Raw genomic sequence first — 23,198 nt, 5'->3', positions numbered from 1 at the left:
AGCATTGCTGCAGGCTAAGATGCAGCACATATGGCCTCCTTTGATGCTGTGTGGTCCAGCTTTTTCCCAGAGTGTTAATGCATGCTTGTTCCTAGCCTGTTCCAGAGAAGAGGACAGCAAGGTCTGGACAACCTGTGAAGAGACGTCTGGACAACATCAGAGGCTGTGGGTGAAAGCTGGCCTCTGCACGTTTGGCAAGTACTCTGTTCTTAGGCTGTTTTACCAGGTTTGGCCGACCCCACACATGCTTTTAAGATACAGCATCTGGAAAGGATTTCTAATGGCAGCACTTAAATCCTGACATGCCCTCATATCCAAGACCTTCGGGGCCCGCTTGGGTGAGGATTTCCCTTTCCCTCACGACTACCCGCTCTATCCCTGAGCAGCGGGAGGCTCCGCGTACCCGGGCCTGAGCTCCCCTGTGCGTGCTGCGGGGCGGGCTGCGGCAATGAGACGGAAGGGAGCCCGCGGCCCGTCCTGCCGGGGCCACCCGTCCCGGTGCCCCCGGTGTTCCTCTGGGCCATCTCCGAGCCCTTTCCAGGGCCGGCACAGCCCGCCGTGCTGCCCGGGCCGCCCGGCGCATGCGCGGTGCCGCCGCCGCGCGGTGGCTCCTGCGGGGACGCGGGCGCCGGGGCCGCCGCCGCGACGTGTTGCGCTCGGAGCCCCGCATGGGCTGTGCCGCACCGGCTGCTGCGGCCGCGCCGCTCCCGGCCGCCCTGCTGCGGCCGCGCCCGGCTCCGCAGGCTCCAGCTGTTCGCTGCGATGCCTTAAAGGACCTCTGCGTTCCCGCAGTTCAATCCGGGCTGCTCTCGCCTCCTCCTCCTCCCCACGGCTGCGAGCCCCTTCTTGAACTGCTCCGCACGTTAGCGGTGCTCGGTGCAGGCGGGCATTTCCATGCGAGCGCCAGCCGCCCGCTGCTGTGACCAGCATCAGCACATCATCCACCTCCCGCTCCAGATCCGGAGCGACTTCATTACTTGGGGTGGTGCAGGGACCTTTTTTCGGCAGGAAGGTCCAGTGTAAGTTTATTTTCGGCTTACGCTCTTCTGCACCGGCCATCGGTTTTGTTCACCATCCCGCGGGAGCCGAGGGAACCGAAGTTGCCAGGTAAATGCCCCCTTCCTTGTCTGCAGTACTTTGGGAGGCGGCTCCGGTCTGCCTGGTTACATGGCTGCTGCGCCGCTGTTGTACAGCACGGGTTGCGAAGCGGAGGCAGCGTTAATGGCACAGCTGTCACCGGGCATCTCGTGTCGCCGCCCGCCTCTCGTGATGTGGCTCCGCACGGCTGCGGGGAGCGGGAGGCTGCCGTGCGCCGCACAGCTGCTGCTGCCGCCGCTGCCGCCGGGGTCGCGGCCGCCCGGCCCGCTCGCACCGCGCTGCCCGGGGCGGCGGGGGGGCTGCGCGCCGGGCCGGCGGGGCCGGGGGAGCGCACGGTGCCGCTGCGGCAGCGCAGCCCGGCCGCGGCCCCGCCGTCACCGCTGTCGGTGTTGTCCCCGCAGGCCGGGCGGGCGCCGCCCGTCCCCGGGGAAGCCCGGCGGCGTGAGGCCGCCCGCCGCCGCTGCTTATGCAACACATCATCGATAACCACCCCGACATGGCCACGGCGCTGCTGGCGGGCGAGAAGCTGAAGGAGCTCATCCTGCCGGGGCAGCAGGATGACAAGGCGGGCGCGCTGGCGGCTCTGCTCCTCCAGCTGAAGCTGGAGCTGCCCTTCGACCGCGTGGTCACCATCGGGACCGTCCTCATCCCCATCCTCCTCGTCACCCTCGTCTTCACCAAGAACTTTGCCGGTAAGGGCGGCAGGACGGGCAGGGTCGTGTCCCAGTGGCTGCTAAACGAGGCCACTGGTGCTGAGAGATGTTAGCCAGCCCTCGCCTTGGCGGGTGGGGACAGCGGGAGGGCGGCAGCGGCTGCTGCCTAAGAGCCATTTGTGCTCAGGAGGCGGCCACTGCCCTTGGTCGTGGCGGGCAGGACAGTGGTGTTGCCCTGGCGGGCAGGGCAGTGGTGTCGCCGTCCTGGCCGCTCCCTAACGGGGAGAGCTGCTGCCTCTTGCCTTGGCTGGCGGGCGAGCGGTGGGGAGGGGTCCCCAACCACCCCCCTTGGCGAGCAGGCCCGGGTCACTGGCCTGCAGGCAGCAGTAGCGTGGGGAGGTGTCCATTGTCCAGCAGCAGCTGAGAGCTGGCATGGGTGACACAGCCGGCTAATGCTTCTTGAGGTGGATCCTGGACAGGTCCTGAGCTGGACCCTGGCTGATGTCAAGTGTTGTCCTGATGTCACTTCAGGCATCTACAACGTGAGTGTTAACTGGCCTGCCAGGGAAAGGCTGATGCTTTCATGGAGACTGATACTATATATGGAGCCCCAGGCAATGTGCTTTGCCATATTGTGACAGTGGAAATCCTTGGTGTCAGTTTCTGCTGAGGGCCGACATCTCGCATAAACTGGTAACAATTTAAAAAGCCTGGTTTGAGTGCCCATCACCACCAGTCTCAGAAGGTCAAGTTTTGGTGAGCCTTGAAAATTACTGATCCAGTAAACTGTTATGGCACCTTTTGGGCCGCTAGTGAATATGTAAACATTGTTTTGCTGTATGGATTATAGGCTTGATGAGTGTAGCTGCCAGTGCATGACTGCTTTTAATGTTCCTTGAGGCTCCATACTGAAGATCCATGGGAAATTATTAGCAGTTTAATGTACAGGACTGATCTGGCAGTCTGTATCTTGTGAGGTTGGTGAGAATTGGCTGTATTCAAACCAGAATCAGGCTCTTGCTTTGCATGCTGCTTTGGGATTGACTTCCAACACTTAATATCCTTAATACTTGTTTTCATTATGAGGTAAAGTTAAATCACCTAGAACAATAACTGCTTGCAAATGGAGTCTGGAGATTTTTCCTAATTATAGTTAAAACTTTTTCGATCTACCTCAGTTTTTAAAAAACATAGATATAAAGCTCAAGATCTTAAGCCACAGTTAATAAGAACCTCATCTTTTGGATGGTCTTCTGGACGTATCTTGGAGAAACCATGTTTACAGGGCACATGAAAACTGACTCTTCATAGCAACTGAAAGACAGGTTTCAAGGTCACCCTTGAGGATCCTCTGTGGAATGCAAGAGTTTTGTGATCCCTTCCTCTGTAGAGAACTAAGCTAATAAAAAGGCAATCCTACAGCAGCTCACGAGAGTACATACTTACACATATGTTTTCATACTGTTTGAAATGTACAGATTTGAACCTCAGTAGGCCTAAAGACAACCTTGGATGCAGGCAAGGTCATGTCCCCCATCATGTGTGTTCCTTGACATAGTGCAAGATTCCTAGGAGAAGCCCTTTGATTTGACTCACTGCTTGGTCAGCCAGCAGTAACTTGCTCCATATGAACAAGTCATCTGAGACTGCAGATTGTGGAGGAAGAATCAAGTCTGAGACTCAGATTTATACAGTGGATGTCCCTCTCCAAGGCTAAACTGTAGTCCACACACATACAGAAGAAAGAGAGCCTATTTAATTTGCTTGCATCTGCCTGTATTTCCGCTGCTGAGTTTATTTTGTGCTGTGGAAGACTATTCTCTAGGCTGATAGTTGTGTTCCAGATTTGTTTTTCAGAAGGACTGAAAACAGTATCACTTATGCCTACTTATGGGCTGTGTATGGTGATTTGACCCAGTAAGATAGAGAGCAGATAAAGTAGCCTATTGTCTCCTGCTGGGACAAAACTTACAAGCCAACACAGAAAAAACACCCTTATGTCTCTGGGAAAATGTGGGATAACATTTTTCTCTCATATGATGGTATATTTGTTCAGATGGTCTGCAGTTAGAAAAATAATATGAGAAAAAGAAAAAAATTATGCAAGAGAATGTAATAGAAATTCTTTAGGGGTCTAATAAAACTAGATACTTTTTTTAGGCTTGAGTCGAAGAGTTCAGGGTTAGTGAATTAAATTCTGCTTCCACGGAGTTCAAGAGCAAAACTTACATTAATTTTAATGTGATCTTAATCAGATGTTGCTCTTTTAACAAAACAGTGTTTACTCAGACTTCTCTACTAAGTCATGCTTGTCCAGAGATACTGACCCTGGTAATAGCAATAGTTCAGCTGGATTTGTACTTACTACTGATTCTACAGTTTGTGTTGTTTCACTCATACACTGTCACTGATCTTGAAAAAATTCTAACTTTGTTTGATTTGGATACTGCTCCTTCTGTGCAATTTAAATAGTAGCTATGCAAGTACAAACTTTGCTGATGAAATTGAGTAAAGTACCTACTGCTCCTTGGTTGTGAATATCATAGTAGCTTCCCAAACTTTGCTTTGGGCCCTTGTATGCTTATCTTTACGTGCTATTATTTCTCATTCTGTTAATGATATCGAGTGCAAGCCGTGTGAAGATACCATCATGTCACTAAATTGAAAACAAACCCCTTTTCTGGGGTCTGTACCATCTTACTTAATCAGTATCGGTAAAACTTTTGGAACAATGATGTGTGCACTTGAGACATTGAAGTGTAGTTATCTAAACGCAGTGGTTTCTCACAAAACCTTTTTGCTGAGGATTGGACGAACCCTCATGGTCAGTGGGTAGAGGAGATATCTCACTGATTGACCTTTGAGTTTATGTATATGCAAAGTGTAGCTTAAAGTGCAGTCAAGACCAACTATACAGTCTGTCCAACAAGTGTAGTGAGAATTGCTTGGCCAAGCAGGGTGGGTGTCCTGCGCTGGGGCTCTGCAGAAGGCACCCCACCATCGTGGGAAGCCTGGGAGTCCCCAGGCAGCAGTAAGTCTTCTGGGGCCAGAGGCTGCAGGGAAGCACGTATGAAAGCAAAGTTCAGCCCTACAACAGAGGACGCAGGAAGAGCATGGTGTTTATGTAAAAGATTGTAATTGACAAGCTTAAAAATCATTATGTCTGTAGTATAATATATTGTATGCTGTATTTTTCCTGTGGCTGAAGATAAAGTTATTTAGTTAATTCTGTTGTTTTAGTGCCAAGGGCGAAGTCATTGTTTAGGTAAATGTGTGTGCTCGTCATGTAAGTGATTTGTTTTCCCGTGAATTGGAGTGTTCTGATCTTTACATCTCTTTTGAGAAATTACACGACAAATGTCATTTTAGTAGCATAAGAGCCAAGACCTAATTGTTTAGCAGATACTATGCCAATATTCTGAAAAAATCACAATTCATCTGAACTTAATGTGTTACAAAAGACTTTAAACTAGATGTTGTGCTTTTCTTCTCTTACATGTATCATAAAGTCATAGAATGGTTTGGATTGGAAGGAACTTTAAAGATCATCTACTCCAACTCCCTGCCATGGACAGGGATGCCTTCCATTAGACCAGGCTGCTCAAAGCCCTGTCCAGTGTGGCCTTGAGCAGTTCCTTGAAGAGATGGGACATCCACAACTTCTCTGGACAATCTGTTCCAGTGCCCCACCACTCTCACAGTAAAAAATTTCTTCCTTATATCCAATCTGAAGCTGCCCTTTTCATGTTTAAAACCACTGTCCTGTGATACAGGCCCTGCTAAAAAGTTTGTCCCCATCATTCTCAAAAGCCCGCTTTAAGTACTAAAAGGCATCAGTAAGGTCTTCTTGGAATCTTCTCTTTTCCAGGCTGAACAACCCCAAGTCTCTCAGCTGGTCATAGAAGTCCGTCCCTCTGATCATTTTCATGGTCCTCCTCTGGTCTCATTCAGGCAGATCTTTCCTGTGCAGAGGGTTCCAGAGCTGGATGCAGGACTGCAAGTGGAACCTCACGAGAATAGAGTAGAGGGCTCTCGACCTGCTGGCCACCCTCCCATGTTATGCAGCCCTGGATGCTTGGTGTCCTTACAGTCTGACTCAGGGTGAAAAAAGGGGCTGTCATCTTTGGTGTGCTTTTGCCCTATGAATGAATCTGTAATGTAGCTAAAATATATTGGGAGATAAGATTTTGTTTCCATACTTCACTACTAGATGGCAGTGCATTTGGGGTGGAATTGAACTCTGTGCAGAGGGAAGGCAAAGACACACTACCAGGATGTGCTCCTGGAAGTTAAATTCAGGCTGCAAAGGAGGCAGTAAGAGTCTGACCATTGATTTCAATGGGGACAAGAGTTCACTCTGATGGCTGAAGTAAGATACGATTCTTTCCACTGGCCTCCACTTCCTAAACTTTTTCACGGGAGGAAAGAAAGTCACTAGTAGCTAACCTCCTACACTGTTATTTCTGAGTCTCCTAATTCTCCTTTGTTTTTCAAGCAAACCAGTGTGATTCCAGAAAGAACACCCCTAGCAAGTTAATTAAAATAAATCCATGAGCCATATTTATACTGAGCATAAGATCATCATAAAGTCATTGAAGAGCAATATTCAGCTACCCAACAGAAAGAAAGCCCACGTGAGCGGTCACAAAAGAAGAATTTCTAAAATTCACCCATGAACAGACTTTGTATAAAACTGGCATATCCTCTATTTAGAGGCCAGTGTATGATGACCTTGAGGATAATAAAGAAAGTTTTTCTCTCACCTAGTGGACAGAATCTTTATTTAACTGTGAGTTTCCTGGTTTCCTGGAGTCACAGGGCTCTTGGCCCTGGTGACCATGACTACAGAAAGCAGCATAGGCTAAAGGAATCCTCTCCTATAACAGTGTCCTTGTTGAGGTAACAATCCGTGCAGTTGGTGGTCCCAACAGAACTTTGGTTTTCTTTGTTTTTGTTTGAAAATTACTGCTTTAAAGACAACAACTAAATTTTTTTGTTTAAATATGAGAGCAAATGTGTTTGAAATTGTGTCAGAACAGTGACATAACCCCCATCGCACCCTGTACAGTCTTAGGCATCTTCTGGAGAGCTCATGCAGGTGTATATGCAGTGCTTTGCAGAGGTCCATGCTTGTATTTGACCCTGTGGAGGTTTGATTTCTCATACCTAGTTTTTTATTTCCTAGAAGTTAGTTATTCCTGTGCAAACTAGAAGTAAAATACAACCAATATGAATGGAGAGTTCAGATTTGATAGTACTGCTCTGTCCCAGTGCATGCATAGGTGACTGTACCAGGTACTGCCTGGTGGTAAAGCAAATTTTTTGTCTCTAAGTATAGGTTGTCGCTTTTGTCTTTCCGTTTTAGCTGCATTGAATCCTGCTGGATTGTTCCCTTTCCTACAATAAAGGTTTTGGGGTTCTTTTTATTGAAAGTGTTTCTTTGTTAACCTAAGTCAGTCTTAGGTTAATATTTAGTGAAAGAAATGGTAAAACACCAAAGTTGTAACTAAGAGTTAGAAGGTAAGGGTTTAAGGTACATAGTCTTAGTCTAGCTATAGTCTGTGTTGATTTTCAGAAACGGATTTTAGTTACAGTGTTTCAGTATCTCCTGTCAAGGCATGGTCAGTCTGGAGTGATATGGATATAGATAAACAGGATTAGTCTGTCAGTCTTCCCATTTTCACTTCCTTTCCAAAATGCACAGAATGTGGAATATTAGGCTGCAACATTCACTGCCAGTTTTAAGTGGGTCTGTTTGATGTTCTATGTGGTTTTTATCCTTCAGGCTCCCTGTTTTTGCCATGGTACTAGAGCACACAGTGCACAGCCACAGGTAGGATGCTGCTGGGTCGGCAAGTGCTGTATCCTGTCCTCCCTGAGTGGCAGTGGTGCTACCAGCAGCAGGTGGAGCCTTTTGTAGTGAGCATCTCATGGCATTTGCTGAACTTCCAAGACAGGGTTCTGTAATCCGGTAGATTAAGAGACACTTGGCTTTCACGATGTGCTGCTTAGTTTTTTTGTATCGCTTAATGTTTTTGTGAGTGGTTTAAATATTCCAGTTCAGTGTTGCGCTGGGTTCAGAAGCAACCCCATCAATAATGTCTGTGGGAAGTTCTCTCTGTAAGGGACGAGAGAGTAGTGGGTTCCAAAGGAGATTAAATTGCCAGCTTTGTTGTGTTAATTTCACAATATTGAAATATTTTGGTTTCCAAACTGATGTTGTCACAGTATTGCTGTCATATCCCTCTTGTACAGTGCCTCATGCTTTCTATTCACAGTGAATTATTCTTTCCATTTTGCAATCATGTTTGCTTTTCCCACCAAAGCTGTTAAATGTCAGTACTTTATTAAAATAAAGCAAAACATTCATCCAGTTGATTTTTATATTTCAGTCAAAAGCCAAGCTTTGGTATTGGTTTTCTTGCTAGGTTCTTAAAACAGTGCCTACAAAATACAAAAAAAAAATTGTTCAAAAATACTGTATTTCTATGTCTCTTAGCAGTTATATAGTTCAGCCCTCTACCATCCTTCTGCTAGAAATTTTTCATAAGAAAGCAATGGAAGGAAATAGTAAGTTTAATGAAGTGTCAGTTCAAGGTTCAAGGTTTTGTTTTCTGTTTTGTAATTATTTGCATAAGCAATGCTTACATTACTGTGTAATACAGTATATGCATGAGTTCAATGTTTTTTTCACTTTTCACCCTACAGGATGTTTGAAATAGTATATTTCAGATTTTTATATTATGAGATGCAGTTTTATTTTGCATTTCTGGTCAACTTTCCTAATTTGTATTTTGTAAATTGTGGCAGGATATTTACATATGCTTACTTAGGTGAGTTACCTAATAGATAGCTTTTGATATAACTCTCCATTTTTTCTCTCCAACTGCACTTAAAGAAGGTGAAGATGACATTTTCCCAAGTGACCGTTGTTAGTGCTAAGAGTACAGAGCCAGATTGTTTAATGTATGACAAACTGATGACACCAGTGCAGAAATTATTTCTGAGGTGATATTAGCAGAGAAAAGAGAATTTAAGGAGTGTCACAGTACTACTTAAGTGCTTTCTTGGCACGTATTTTTAAAAGAACTAAAATGGTAAAAGCACCCACAGGCTGACATCAGTTCAGCTGCTGGCTGTTTGCATTGCTGATGGAATTTTTCCCAAAGGATAAGTGCAGTTTACACACATACAAACACGAGATGTGCACAAGATAAACTAGCTGAGACTCTGAGTCTTGACCATTTAAAGATTTTGCAGTTAAACAGGTGAATGGTAAATAGAAAGGTATTCTTGAGGAAATGCATGAGCCATACCTGTGTAATCACTCCACTGCAGTTCCTAGCAACTGCAGATATTTTTCTGTCATAAATTCCATTTCTCAGACTTCATCAACACACATACATAATCATTTTTTATGTTTCTAATGACCCTGTTTGCATTATTAAACCCTTCATTTTTTCAAGAGTCTTATGTGGGAAGAGGTCCAAAATATGGATGAAATTTAGCTTACAGCATGCTTTCAGAGAACCAACAGATTTAACCAGATGGTCAAAAATATTTTTGTTTAAGAGCTACTTAATTTATTCACCTTTGTCAAGAGGAAACCTTGTGAATAAATAAGAGTAAGGTCAAGACTGTTTTTCAAAGCAACCCTGAAGTATTTGAGGCTCTTTGTTGTCTCTAAACTAGATAGAAATCACGCATCCACGATGTAGAGGAAATTTCAGCTTGTGTGGTTTCTTAGAGCTATAAAAGTCTTCAGGAAGAATCTGCATCATCGCTGAGTTCCTTGGGTTCTCTCAGTATTAAAAATAGCTGCAGTGGACACCCTCAGTATGTATACATGTTTAATTACAAAAGCTGAATAATTTCACAGCAGACTGGCATGATTCTTGTAGATTCCTTTTTTCCCCCACATGATACAGGATTTATTCTAAGAAAAACATTGAAATCAGGGCATATATTTACATCATTGGGGATTTTGTCCCAGGCATGTATTATACTCTTGCATTTCAATGGGGAAATGCAGCTGTTCATGACGATAGCAAGCTTTGGGGATTTGTTTGCTTTCCTTTAGTGGCACCAAGCCTGTAATGCAGACTCAAAGCTCCTGGAGTAGCGCTGCAGCCAGGTGCTGGGATGTGTGGTGTGGTTTGTGCAGCTCAGAGCTCAGTGACTATTTCTGGAGCATTTTAGTTTTATGATGAAGTAATTATTTCACATTTTGAGGTTGAGGTACCTTATCTTCTGTGAGATGCATGTTTTCTTCAGGAGGTGAGGAGACCTCCACACTGGAACTGGCAGAGCCCCTGGGAGCCTTGGGTGGCGGATTCTTCTGTCTCTGCTGTGATGAATCAAAATAGTTCTGATACTTCACAAAACCCAATTTCTCTACTCACGGAGGAACCAGTTTTCCAAAAGCACTAGACCAGACATCTCTGCCCTCTAAATACTATGTTATTAAAATAATGTTATTACTTAATGAGATAACTGTTGGTCTTTTCTTCTTTTTCAATATGGACTTTTCCGGGTGCTGTGTTTAAGCCAAGAGGTACTTAATACAAGCCATCTTTTTAATTTCTAGTCATTAAATAACAATAATGCAGTAGAATGAACCTGCTGTTTCTTGTTGCTTCCTGTGGTTGTATTTTGTACTTGACCCTTGATTTAAGAAGCCAGCATTGTTCATGTATCGTTGGTTTCACTGGATTTTCATGATTCATTTCATTTCAGCATTTATTCTTACAGTTTACTTCGGGTATTACTCCACATTATCGTACTGTCTGAGTGCATGTAGTTGCTTTGGGGTTTCATCTCTAGAGGGCAATTTTTGACCTTTGCAAAACATTAAAATATTGTTTTTACACCTTACTACTTCTCCTATGCAGAAGATCTGTACATCACTGAAATTCCACTCACCTCCTCATGTAAGCGCTAAATTTAGAAGTAAATGTTATTCAGATCTTTTTTGTAGGACTGGCTGCGTGGCTGAATTTCATTAATTATATTTAGATTAATACATTCCTTTAAATTCAGATCTAACCTTCCCTCAAATCCTGGCATCAATAGTCCAGTCACTATAAATAAGTTCTCTTTTCAGTGACTTTACCATGGCCACCACATGGTAGACGGCAGCTCATTGTTGAGGAAACATTCCTCTATAGGAGCAGCCTAAGGGATTTTGTTTAAGTGTTTCTGCACCTTCCACATAATAGTTGCTATTTCCAACATATCAGACAAGCAGGAGCAAGTGCCTTTTCCTCCTGACTAACCTGGGCAGGTGTAAAAAGCCTCAGATTGCAGCTAAGGGTGAGCATCCCAGCTACTTTTAGAAGAGCCAGTATCTATTACATACAGGAAATATGTTCTGTAAGTTTATATCTACACTAGGAAAGTGCATTGTTAATTCATTGATTCTAGAGATCCAAAATATATGCAGTTCAAGCAGCTGTCCTGCAAGGCAAAAAGACCCAAAGTGGAGATACAGGGAGACCTGCTGCTACCCTTGCAGTGCAGTTACCCTTGTGGGTGACCCATTACCTATCAATCTTTGAAATTGCTTATCTACATCTCACTCATTATGACTAATTCATATAGAGTATAGGCCAATAAAAGCTAATAGCAGCAGTGGTTTCCTATCTCATTTTTTCAGGGACTCTCTTTTCAAGATTTTTTTCTTAAACAGGACAAGTGGTTTCAGAGATTGGGCAAAAAAGGCTTACCTTACCTTGCTGATCATGGAGAAATTTGTACCTTAGGAAGACTTCATGGGCATGGAACCTGTATTCAGATTTGGAAAGAATATTCCCTAAGAAAGGTAAAGGTATTGTCTTTTCATTTCAGTAAAACTAGTAATTCTTAATAATTAGCTTGCCAAGTTAAGGCTTGGTTTTCTGGATGTTTTTTCATTCATATGAGTAAACTCAGGGAGTTCAATAGGACTGTATGACTACAGTTGATACACAAAAGTAATTTCAGGGATCCATCCTTACTCTGTACTAACTTCTAACCTTTAAACACCCTTTAAATAAAGTAGTTGAAATAAACTAGTTAAATTGAGTTTTTCCTTTTGCTGACAGTTAATTTGGGTATTAGCTAGCATTTGTTAAAATCATTCAAAGCAGACTTACATATTCCTTGTGGGCTGTGTGACTGGGATAGAAAACATGTATACTGTTTAGATAATATTTTACTTTCTTAGACTACATTTTCAACCTCAGTAACATGAATGTTTTTTATTCTTTTTTCCAGAGAGAAGAGGATCCAGGACATTTCTTCTTTTCCATTTAAAAATTGCTGAAAAAGTACTAAATAAATTATTTCTGTTTCTGAAAATAAACAGTTTGCTACCTGCTTTCTTGTGCAATCCTTTTAGGAAGATGAATGAGGCATGTATGTCAGATTGCTTACATGTATGTGCCACAAAGCAGTTTGATAAGGAATACTCTTGTTAAATACTGGCATTTATTGCTGAATTCAGGGAGTTTCTAATTTATTTTGTCTGTTAGAAATGCGTGTACTGGGAAGTGATGGGCAGGGAGATTCAGAGATTCTACCTAAACATTGAATTTCTCCTTAGAGACAAGTGAGAGGACTGCACAAGGAGTGCTGCAGAGATCTTGACTGGATTGCCAGCTTACCTTCACAGGCAGGTTGGGCACAGGTATGAGGATGATTTAGCAGCTCTCTTCAAGGGGGCAGAATGCCAGTTGCTAGGAAGCACTAGGCTAGGGTGAGTCTGTAGTATATTTAACTCAGTAAGTGTACTTATCAATATACTTACCTAATACTTAGCTTGAGTCTGCAGCATGAGTGTTGAGGCACTTGTCCAGGGGCTGGGAGATCCAGCCTGTTCAGCAGCACCAATCACCAGTACTGCTGCCTATATCCAGTGTGGGGTAATGGCAGTCACACTGAATGCTTACTAGATCCTTGAAGAAATCTTCACACAAGAGGCATACTTACCTTTGCCTTGGTGTAACAAGCACAAGATTTTTCTTTTTTTTCATTTTTGAATTATATTTTCTGAAATCTGTTTCATTTTCTCAGTCTGCTGTTGGAAAATTTTACTGTTTCTTCTGCGTTACTCAATTACTGCACTGGAATGCTAAAATCATGTATTTCAGTGGGAAGATTAATGAGGTGTGATTTCTTTTTCTAGAGTAAATGCTAAAAGCTGGAGGTCACAGGAGGCATATGCTGTTTGTTATCATGGTTTATATTTTGCTTTGGGCAAATATACTTTATTCCACTGGGAATGCAGTAGTTATGAGAAGTCATTTGCCCAGTTATGTAGGAGCATATACTGTTTATTAGTAATATTTTCTTTTCTTTGTAATGCCTACCAAAGCACTCTAAATGTGTTGTCCACATTTACTTAAATAACTTTTGCTCATAATAATATTTTAGAAGCTTTATAACTACAGCATCAGTTCTTCAAAGAGAGATGCATGTGCCAGATTTTACGCACTGTGGTAATCACACAGACTTAAGGGAAATGCCCAATGCATGCAGTTCCTTAAGTCTTTTCAGGAGCAGGTCTGACTCTGTACAACATTGAATGCTAAGAGATTGTCACTTTTATCTTTAAGTGGTGAGTGTGTTAGATGTGATTCACTCACTTTCCCAAGAAGACCTGTAAAATCTTGACTTTGCATAGACAATGGAGAATGATGCCTATCTAGAGTTTCACCATATCTTCTTGTCAGTGTCATTTCTGTGTACCGTAAACCAGGCCACATTTCTTGCAAAGTCTTTCTTGTTATAGATGGGCAAGTACACACATGTATGCACACACACACCCCCCCACACATGGCTTCCTTGGTGAGCTGTGCTTCTGGCATCTCTTCCTTCAATTGAGATGCCATAGTGAGGCCTGAGCTCTAGCCACGTATATGTCTGTGATAGCCTTCTAGCTGTATTTTACTGGATGTGTTCTTGGTGCAACTGGCCATTGCATTCATTTTTGGAAATGGCCATTTCTCAAAAATGAAAAAATTACTGCTGCATGGATCAGCCATTCTTGCTGGACATGACCTAAAGAAGATGAAAATTCACTTTGAGGACAATCAAGCATTGTCCCTGCCTGAGCAGGATGCACAGGCAGGTTGAGTAGCTTCTGTCTTTCAAGGTTTTCAGACTGACAAAGCCTTAATCAAGCTGGTCTGAAACCAGTCTTGACCCTGCTTTGAGTGGGATGTGGGACTCAGCATTTCTATGATTCTGCATAGGAGTATAACTTCAGGAAATGGTGTAGGAACAGCTGTCATCAGATTTTTCCATTGGCAACTCCATTTCCAGATCTGAGATTCATTTCTGTAGTGGGAAGTTTTACAGGAGTTGCAACCCCAAACCTCAGCATGTCATCCCCTTTCTTGAGGAATCTATAACCTGGAGTATTATAACTCCAGTTTGAAATTTAGCAGGAGATTTATTTTTCTAACATATTTTCACGCCTAGTACTTGCAGCCTGAAAAATGGTGTTTAATTCAGGGCCTCTCAAAGAGGACAGTCAAAGGATTATTGAAGTATATGGAGGTTGCGAAACTACTGAAAGTAGGTGGCTGACCTTGGATTGGGAACAGTAGGAGTGGGAGCATGTGCCTGCAGGAAGCCCACAAGCATTTCTACAAGCCTTTTCTAAAAGCAGTGGATTTGACAGCTCCTATCTTCAGTACTTTGACTTCACTCCTTTCCATACTGTCTGCTTAGATTTTTTCTAAAGAGTATTTTTGAGCGCAGCCCCTTCCTTTTCCCTCCTTGAAATGTCTTCTGCACCTTGAGTGTCTTCTGCAGCCATACACTTTCATTCCCCTGAGGTATGACTTCTATACCACAATACCTCCTGCAAGTCACTTCTCTCCATTAAAGTAATACTTAAAGTGATAGGATGAGATGGTGCAGAATGGAGCATGTGAAAAAACTTAGCTGCTGAGGGATTTTAATCTTTCAAGTGGCATAACACAATCAGTTATATTACACAACTAAGTAATTCTGTGTTGATTATTTCATCTTGATTGCATGTCTGAAAAATGCAGTGAGATCTCTCTCCTACCTTATCCTAGAGGATAGTTCTGTGGATTTCTAGAAGCTACTTAGGTTCATAGTGAGCAGGATAAAATGTATTTACGTACAATTGTTGTAAACATCTGACATATTGAAAAAAGGGAAACGAAGCTTCTTAGTGTGCATGCTTAGGCTTAAATTAGTATAAAAAAACTCATATTACCATAAAGGACCTTTTTTCCCAATGTAGTAATTATTAGGAATATAGCTTTCAAGGAACAGAGGGGCAGATTATTTTTATGGGCTTTACACTAGACAACATTTTAAGAGGGTGACCAATCCACTTAGCCATAATAATGGCTAAGCTTTTAAAAAATTCTCCTTACAAGACCTTACTTCCTTGTATTTTTCCTACACAACTGAACAGTTACACCATACACAATTAAATTGTGGCGTCTCAGGAAAAAACTGTTTCATGGTGGCTGGAATGGCTATATGAGAAAGGACCTTCGTAAACAGCTTAATAATTTTCAGGGTGCAAGAAGAGTATCAATAGAAACTGTCTATATTTATGAATATTAAGTTAAAAGCAAGTAATTTTTTTTTGTATTACATGATCAAACATCAGAGCTATGGTTTTAACACCTGTGCAATCTTTTTTTAATGCTGCTTACCTATCAGGAGAATATTGTAAGACAAAAAAAAAAAAATCTGCTGTGCCTTCTTGAAATTGCATTAAGCAGGGGTCTCACAGCTAAGTGAGTTACATGTGTGAGAACAACTTGTTCCTCTGCTGTCCTCATCAGATCTGCATGTTCAGATCCAGCTATGTGTTATTGCCAGCTTTCATAACGAATGGGATTATTTATTGACATGGTGGGGTTTTTTTCATTAATTAATGATGGACACAGGCTGCAGTAGAAAACAAACAGTTCCATACACTACCATACCTGGATCAAACACCTTCAGGGTGTTTTTTAAATGCCAGGTTAAATACTGCCATTTCCTGAGAGGTAATATTCGCAAAAGCTAACTCAAACCCTGGTGTGGATCCTGCTTGGCAGCCTCTTGTCAATGATGAGAGACAGGTTCTTTGTCCAGGCAACAGCTAAATGAGTCTTTTGCTTTGGATCAGTTCAGAAGGGAATTCCTCTCTTCTCCAGTGTCTGGACAATTTTCTAGAAGAATGAGCTTCCAAATCTGATTGTATGCTTTGTGAGTCAAGTTCTGTGGCGAGAGGGTTAAGCTAAATATCCCTGTGGAGTAACTTTACCAAAATTTATGGCATTCTCTGACAGTGAATAGGGCTCAAAGATAGTGCCAAGAGAGGTTGTGGCAGCCCCATCCCTTGAAGTGTTCAAGGCAAGGTTGGATGGGGTTTTGAGTAGCCTGGTCTAGCAGAAGGTGTCCCTACCCATGGCAGGGAGGCTGGGACTAGATGATCTTTAAGATCCCTTCCAGCCCAAACCAATCTGTGATTCTATGATTCTGTATTAGAAAATACTGTTTGAATAAAATTGTGTTGTAACCCCACTGCTCCCACTTCAGTCAGTTATCAGAAGTCCAACTGACTCCACAGAGGATTGGTTTTCATCTGAAGGGTCTTGGGATTTACATATCATACAATGAAGATCATGCCAATTTTACAAATATGCAAAGAAAATTCTAGACTAGTATCAACAAGGTACAAAACATTGACTAAGCGTGGGACACCATGCTCAGGTGGCCAAATAAATTAGAGGTCTTTTACAACCTCACAGGCAATTGATAAAAACATGTTTATTAGAGGAGAAGAGAACAAATTCTTGTAAATTGACACTTGCTTTTCCTACTGGTTGGGACAGCCTCATTTTATAGCCTGTAATGCAGCTGGTCAGTCCAAACTGGACTTGTGAAGTTCTTCAGACTCCTTTCACCAAAGCAGTGGCAATGGATAGAGTGCAGAGTTAGTCTCTCAGTGACCTGTCCAATGTGAATGTAAATGTTAAGACATTTTCATTTGTTTCTTTTTTTTTCATTTATAATAGAAAAATATGTTGGATTGTTGTTGTATATATATACAATTTTGGTGAAAGTCACCCTAGCTTTTGGGTCTCGGTGAAGAGAACTGAAAGAACTGTTCAGTTTATTTGATGGTAGAAACTCATGCATGAATCCAAAAATAATCCTTTTGGCTGATTTGTAGGAATACTTGTTGTTGTTTTCCCAAGTATTTGTGATGTTGAGACCTAGGAGAAATGAACCCATGTATGCCGCAGGAAACTTGGTTTCAAATTGGAAAGTTTTACTGGGCTTAGGGATGCCCAGTTCAAAAAAAATCTGCTTATGAGAAACATAGCAGGCTGCTTTGCCTTTTTTTTTTCCCCATGGGAACATTTTTACATAGGAATCTGTTTGGTCTCCTGGGGAATTCTACAATAAGTCTTTGATAGTAGGAGATTAAATTTTTTGTATGCATCCCATCATGGGTAGGGTTGGCATGGCATGTAATTACTGGAACCAAGGGAGTCAGTGGGCCTTTTTCTTGTAACACGTCTGTAAGTACACAAAAATAGTCTAAATGGGAATACTTTAAGCTCTCCTCTGAGACTGAAGTTAGATGATTTTAAAATAGTCTTCAAAAGCCATATTAAAGAATTTGCAGGGCTTACTCACTTTACATGCTGTCTTGAGTAGCAACATTTATTCTGTCAACTCTGATTAAGCTGGTTGTATTTTTAGGAAAGAATCCTCACTGAATCACTTTAAAAAAAAAGACAATTTTTGTGCAGTTCTCAGCATGTAAGTCTCTCTAGGTCACAGAAGAGGTTTATACCTCCACACCAAAGAACTAACTTTTGATTTGCCCACACATGAAAAGTAACTGGTCAAGTAAGGAGTCGTTTGTTAAGCCAGAAAGATTAGGGGGAGTTGCCTGTCAATTTTTAATATTCTATTTGTTATCAATATGAAATCATTTGTTTTCGTCTTTATTATTAAGAGAAAAGTGCCACCACTTTCTTCCAGGGAGCTGTTCTTGATCTGAGTTGTAGACTACATTCAGAGCTGGAGCAGGCTTGGTGATCTTGAGTGATTCTCAAGTTAGGAGAACATGCCTCCTCCTATGGGTCTCATTCTAGGTTTTTTAAAGTGTACCAGAACACTGTAAAATATATTCTCTTTGTTCTACCTGTCAAAACATGAAAACATGGTGTTCCTCTTTGAACAGGCTGTCTTCATAATGGTCATTGTTCTTTGGGAAATTAATGCTGCTTTTGCTTTCACAAGTTTTTCTCTCTTTCTTTCATGTATTGCTAGAAAAAATTTGATCATATAAGAACATAATTTATGTACTGGGTCAGGGTAAAAGTCCCTTTATCTCAACATCCTGATCCTGATGGTAAAATACAAATGTTTACCAAGGAATGTTAAAATAGACAACTATATGGTGTAATTTCCATTGACAAACCCTTCCACCCTCCAACAGAATATGACTTGAACATTTCCTGAGAGAAAAATTGCATCACTGTGTATTTAATAATGCTTGCTATACTTTTTCTTCTATTACTTTGTCTGATTTCTTTCTTGATCCACAGTATTTGTTTATTCTGTAGCACTGTCTGATGGCAAGTTGCATTTAATTGCGCATTGTGTAAAAAAACCCAGTGTTACAGATTTAAATGTAGAATTAAATTTTCATACCGAAAAATAGTTAACACACCAGATTCTGTCCTGGTCAGTCACACTTTAATTCAAAAATACTGGCTGAGAGGGATACAGTTGACTAAACCATTGTATATCTTGAGTTTCATTTTTGTTCTACCATATCAAATGAGTTGAATTTGTCAATAATAATTAGAAATGCTGCCTTAAGCTACATCTAACTTTTTTCTGTTTAGAAGAATGTTTAGCTGGGATGAACCTTAAATTTCATCTAAATTTCAGCATTTGCATGGAACATCCTCAGCTACTGACTTTGTAGTGAATACCAGGTCTTTTAGCTTTACAGAGTTCACATCACAGTTGCTTAGGATATTGTTTTCAGAGAGGTAATTAAACCAAAATACATATTTCTTGCTGATATTTCTAATTCAGGTTCATTCTAAAACTTTCAGGTAAATAGTTTTGCCTTAGGGCTTGTGGGGATATGTGCAGCCTGAGCTGACTAATAGATGTGGAGGGCTTAATGGTCATGTAAAGATACAGTAAAAATAAAATCGATATAATTTGAAATGTTTATTTTCCAGAGCTCCTTTTGTAGGTTAAATGCACAGCAGTGACTTTTCTCTCTGTTATACAGAGGAGCCAATATACTGTTACACACCACACAACTTCACCCGCGATCAAGCCTTGTATGCCAGAGGATATTGTTGGACAGAATTAAAAGATGCCTTGCCAGGAGTTGATGCCAGCCACTGGCCCTCCTTGTTTGAGCATAAGTTCCTACCTTATGCACTGCTGGCTTTTGCTGGGATAATGTACATTCCAGCTCTGGGCTGGGAATTTCTGGCCTCCACTCGACTGACTTCAGAGCTTAATTTTTTGCTTCAGGAGATTGATAACTGCTACCACCGTGCAGCTGAAGGGCGCGCACCAAAAATAGAGAAACAGATTCAGTCCAAAGGCCCAGGGATAACTGAGAGAGAGAAAAGAGAAATAATTGAGAATGCAGAGAAAGAAAAAAGCCCTGAGCAGAACTTGTTTGAGAAATATCTGGAAAGAAGAGGACGAAGTAACTTTTTAGCTAAGCTTTATCTTGCAAGACATCTGTTCATCATCTTTTTAAGCATCATACCAATCACATACTTATCCACCTACTATGCTACACAGAAGCAAAATGAATTTACATGTGCACTAGGGGAGCCTCCAGACAAAACGAGCAGCTCCAAATTGCACATCAGAGTGAACTGTAAACTGCCATCTGTCCAGCTCCAGCGGATTATTGCTGGTGTAGATATCGTTCTCCTCTGCTTCATGAACTTGATAATCCTCATCAACTTGATTCACCTCTTCATATTTCGCAAGTCTAACTTCATATTTGATAAACTGAACAAAGTTGGAATAAAGACCAAGAAACAGTGGCAGAAATCCCAGTTTTGTGATATCAATATTTTGGCCATGTTTTGTAATGAAAATAGGGACCACATAAAATCATTGAACCGTCTGGATTTTATTACAAATGAAAGCGATCTGATGTACGACAATGTGGTACGCCAGCTGCTCGCAGCACTGGCCCAGTCCAATCACGATGCCACTCCAACCATGCGTGATTCAGGGATTCAGACCATAGACCCAAGCGTTGATCCAGCAGACATTGATGCTAATGAACAGCTCATCATTAAGAGACCAAGGAAGAAGATGAAATGGATCCCAACTACCAACCCCCTTCCCCAGCCATTCAAGGAGCAGTTAGCCATTATGAAGGTTGAGAACCATAAACCTGATAAACCGAAGCCTGTGCGGAGAAAAACAGCGACAGACAGCCTTATAGCTCCTTTGTTGGAGTCTGCTGCAAAAACCTCACAGCAATCGTCCGCTCATAAGAGCGAGCCAAACGCCATGCCAAGCACAAGCGGTGAAAAAAAGCACACACGGCACTTTTCCTTGGATGTTCATCCATATATACTTAGTAGCAAAAAACCCAAGCCAGAGGTTCAAGCCATCCCCTCGATGCCTACATCAAAAAGCCAAGAGGGTGGATTTTTAAACCAGGAAGAGAATGTTGTAGTGCATGTCACCTCCTCTCTCAAAGGTACAGTATGCCATAATGCCCATACTACCTCCACAGACCATAACTTACATAGCAATCTTAAGGAACTCAGAGTTTATTGAAAGTGTTTGACCTACCTTGCTAGATTTGGGGATAGCTAGTAATCTCACAGCTTGCAGGCCTCAGAAATAGAGATTCTCTCTCTTTAACAACTATATGGAGAGTAAGGATTATTACAGGTAGAGCTGTACAAAACAGGCTGCAGGCTGTTGGTGTGGGTAATGTTTCAAATGTAAGCAGATTTTCACAACTACAAATGTGGTCATGCTTTGCCAAGGAAATGAGAAGTGTTTGGCTTCCATGATACCCTTCCTGCTCTACCAGCACCTGGCACGTTTCAAATCTACCTTATTTTCAAGTCATATGGAAACTACCGTGGTAGATGACCAGTACTCTGAGTAGCAATAGCCCCTGAGGAATGTGGGAGACTACTAATGGCAGTTAAAACTGCCTGTGGAAAAAATACCTCTTAAACTACCAGCTCTTGGGGGCTGGCATATATCTGTCACCTAGAAAATCAAAACTCAGCTCATTGACATTGTTCTTCACGCACACTAAATTGCCCTGTGTCATATGTGGACCAGAGGATGGATGGTCTGAAGTGTGGGTGCTGGTCAGGGATTCAGGATTTCTGCCATTCCCTTACCATGTGGCCTCACAGGAGGTGCTCTTTCTGTTCTTCAGTTTCCTCTGTGTGTCATGTAAAGCCTGTCCCTTTCTTAACTCAAAGGAGTGTTTCAAATATATCAATAATTGCTAGGTGCTAGAGTGATGAGGAAAGCCATTTGAGCATTAAGAAAAGTGATAGAGCAGTAGATAAACTGATAGACAGATATCTTCTTGTTTATTTTTGTAAGCTACTGACATAAGAAAGAAGGACTATGCAGTTGAAGTTACAGAAAAATCTGTACGTACTTAAAGCAATGGCTCTCATCTCATTACAAGCTAAGACCTCCCTCTGGGCTTCGACAGACTGACATCTACCGTCACCCCACTGCCCAGCAAAGAAGTGATTTGAGGTATAAAAGTTTCTGTCACTTCCAAATCCCTATGCTCCTTAGAGCCCTCCAACTCCCCAATGTGCATGTGAGCTATTCTACAGCATTCCCTATCCAGTCACCTGCTCTGATTTCAACTCCTCGAAACTACTGGGGTTTTCTGGTCTCAATTACCTTCATCTAAATTAGTGCTTGAATATTTTGAGGGCAAAAAATTATTACTGGAGTTTTGGGGCTCTGTGACTCCCCATTCACATTGAAAATTTTCAACTTTGTTTTTGAGTTAGACCTACATTGCAGTCCATCAGGTAAGGTAAACTTATAATTTCTGGAAAGAGACTTCAGTTTATGTCAAATTGCTGAGTTCTTTCTACAGACAAGTGGTTTACAATGTGTAACCACTAGTTTTTCACATTGAAAATATCAGTGCCTTTTCTATTCCATGCTGTGGATTTCAATAGTCATTACGTTTGTTAAAACATTAAATCATAATGTTTAAAAAACACTGGCCAGACTGTAGAGGGGAATAAATATACTTTTCAGTTGGTTTTTTTCCTTCATTGTTCAAAAATACCATTCACATAAGGAAGCATGAGCATGCATAGAAAAGAGAGATTTACAAACCCCATTTCTTGTTTGTGCTGTTTCCCTGAGCTTACAAGCCTGTTGTTTTGAAACAGTCCTGTTTGGATTTCTCAAAGGATCCCAAGGAAATTCAGTTTGGGATCCACTTCCTATCCCACTGAAATCAGTGGCAAGACCACCAATGACTTTTATTGGTTCAGGACACTCCTCACTGATAGACTGGAAGGGTGAAAGACTACCTGTCCTTTATCTGGCTGTTTTGTTCTCTTTTAGATACCCCTCATCCTGCAAAAGAGATCCTATACTCATCTGAGACATGCAGAACTGTGCCTGCTGCTGCGGCTTTCGTCACGTGTAACCACAACCATATAGCCACAACTGCTGCTGCCACCAGTATGGCTTTGAACCAGGTCAAGCCAGAGCCAACAGCTGCACTGAGCTGCAACCCAGCCCACCCTTTGCTGCACATCAACACGCTGTACGAGGACCATGAGGAGGAAGTTTCAAACATAATGGACAATGGGATTCACTCACCAGCTGACGCTGGGGAAATGCTGTCCATCCCTACCCCGAAGCAGATCAGGCTGGCGACGTTTGACGAGCCCATGGCGATCGTGAGCTCGGTGGAGTACTGACGGCCCCGGGCGGCCTCGGGCCAGGCCCACGGCCACGGCAGTGCTGGCCATGGTCCCTCAGCAATGCAACTCACTGCATGAGCATGGAGAGTTTTCTCACAGACTATAGCTTCTGGTAATAACACCAAACGGTTTTTCAGGATCACGTCATAAGCACTGTCAGTCATTTGCAAAATAGAATAAAAATCTGGTGGAAATACACCTTTAACACTAAGACAACCATTAGCTCTAACTCTAAACTATAGCTTCCTGATTTAGAGGGGAATTAGCACAATTTATGAACATTAAGAGTCTAATGGCATGCCACAGCAATTTTAGCAAGTGTTTAAATCCTTTGCATTCAGAATCACTGATTAAAGTTAATATGGAGATGAGGTATAATTTTTTAATGGCAGCAGTTAAATAAGAGTTCTTTTCTAAGCAGGGATGTTGTTTTTTTTTTTTAATTCAGGATTATGGCAAAGCTATATGC

The 23,198-nt window shown here is 42.2% G+C and overlaps 1 protein-coding gene across 1 annotated transcript; it reads left to right on the top strand.

The window, feature by feature from the left end:
* Positions 1-1,564: 1,564 nt before the first annotated feature.
* PANX2 (pannexin 2) lies at positions 1,565-22,726 on the top strand (the record flags this gene model as incomplete). The annotated part of the gene is made up of 3 exons (XM_082280060.1): positions 1,565-1,790; positions 19,039-20,490; positions 22,365-22,726. The coding sequence occupies 3 exons, from the start codon at positions 1,565-1,567 to the stop codon at positions 22,724-22,726; spliced, it is 2,040 nt and encodes a 679-aa protein (XP_082136186.1).
* Between the last annotated feature and the right edge of the window lie 472 nt (positions 22,727-23,198).

The sequence above is a fragment of the Coloeus monedula genome (genome assembly GCF_965178545.1).
Source record: "Coloeus monedula genome assembly, chromosome: 4".
NCBI lineage: Eukaryota > Metazoa > Chordata > Aves > Passeriformes > Corvidae > Coloeus > Coloeus monedula.
Note: the sequence above shows the minus strand (reverse complement) of the source record. Positions and strands in the feature narration are given on the sequence as shown.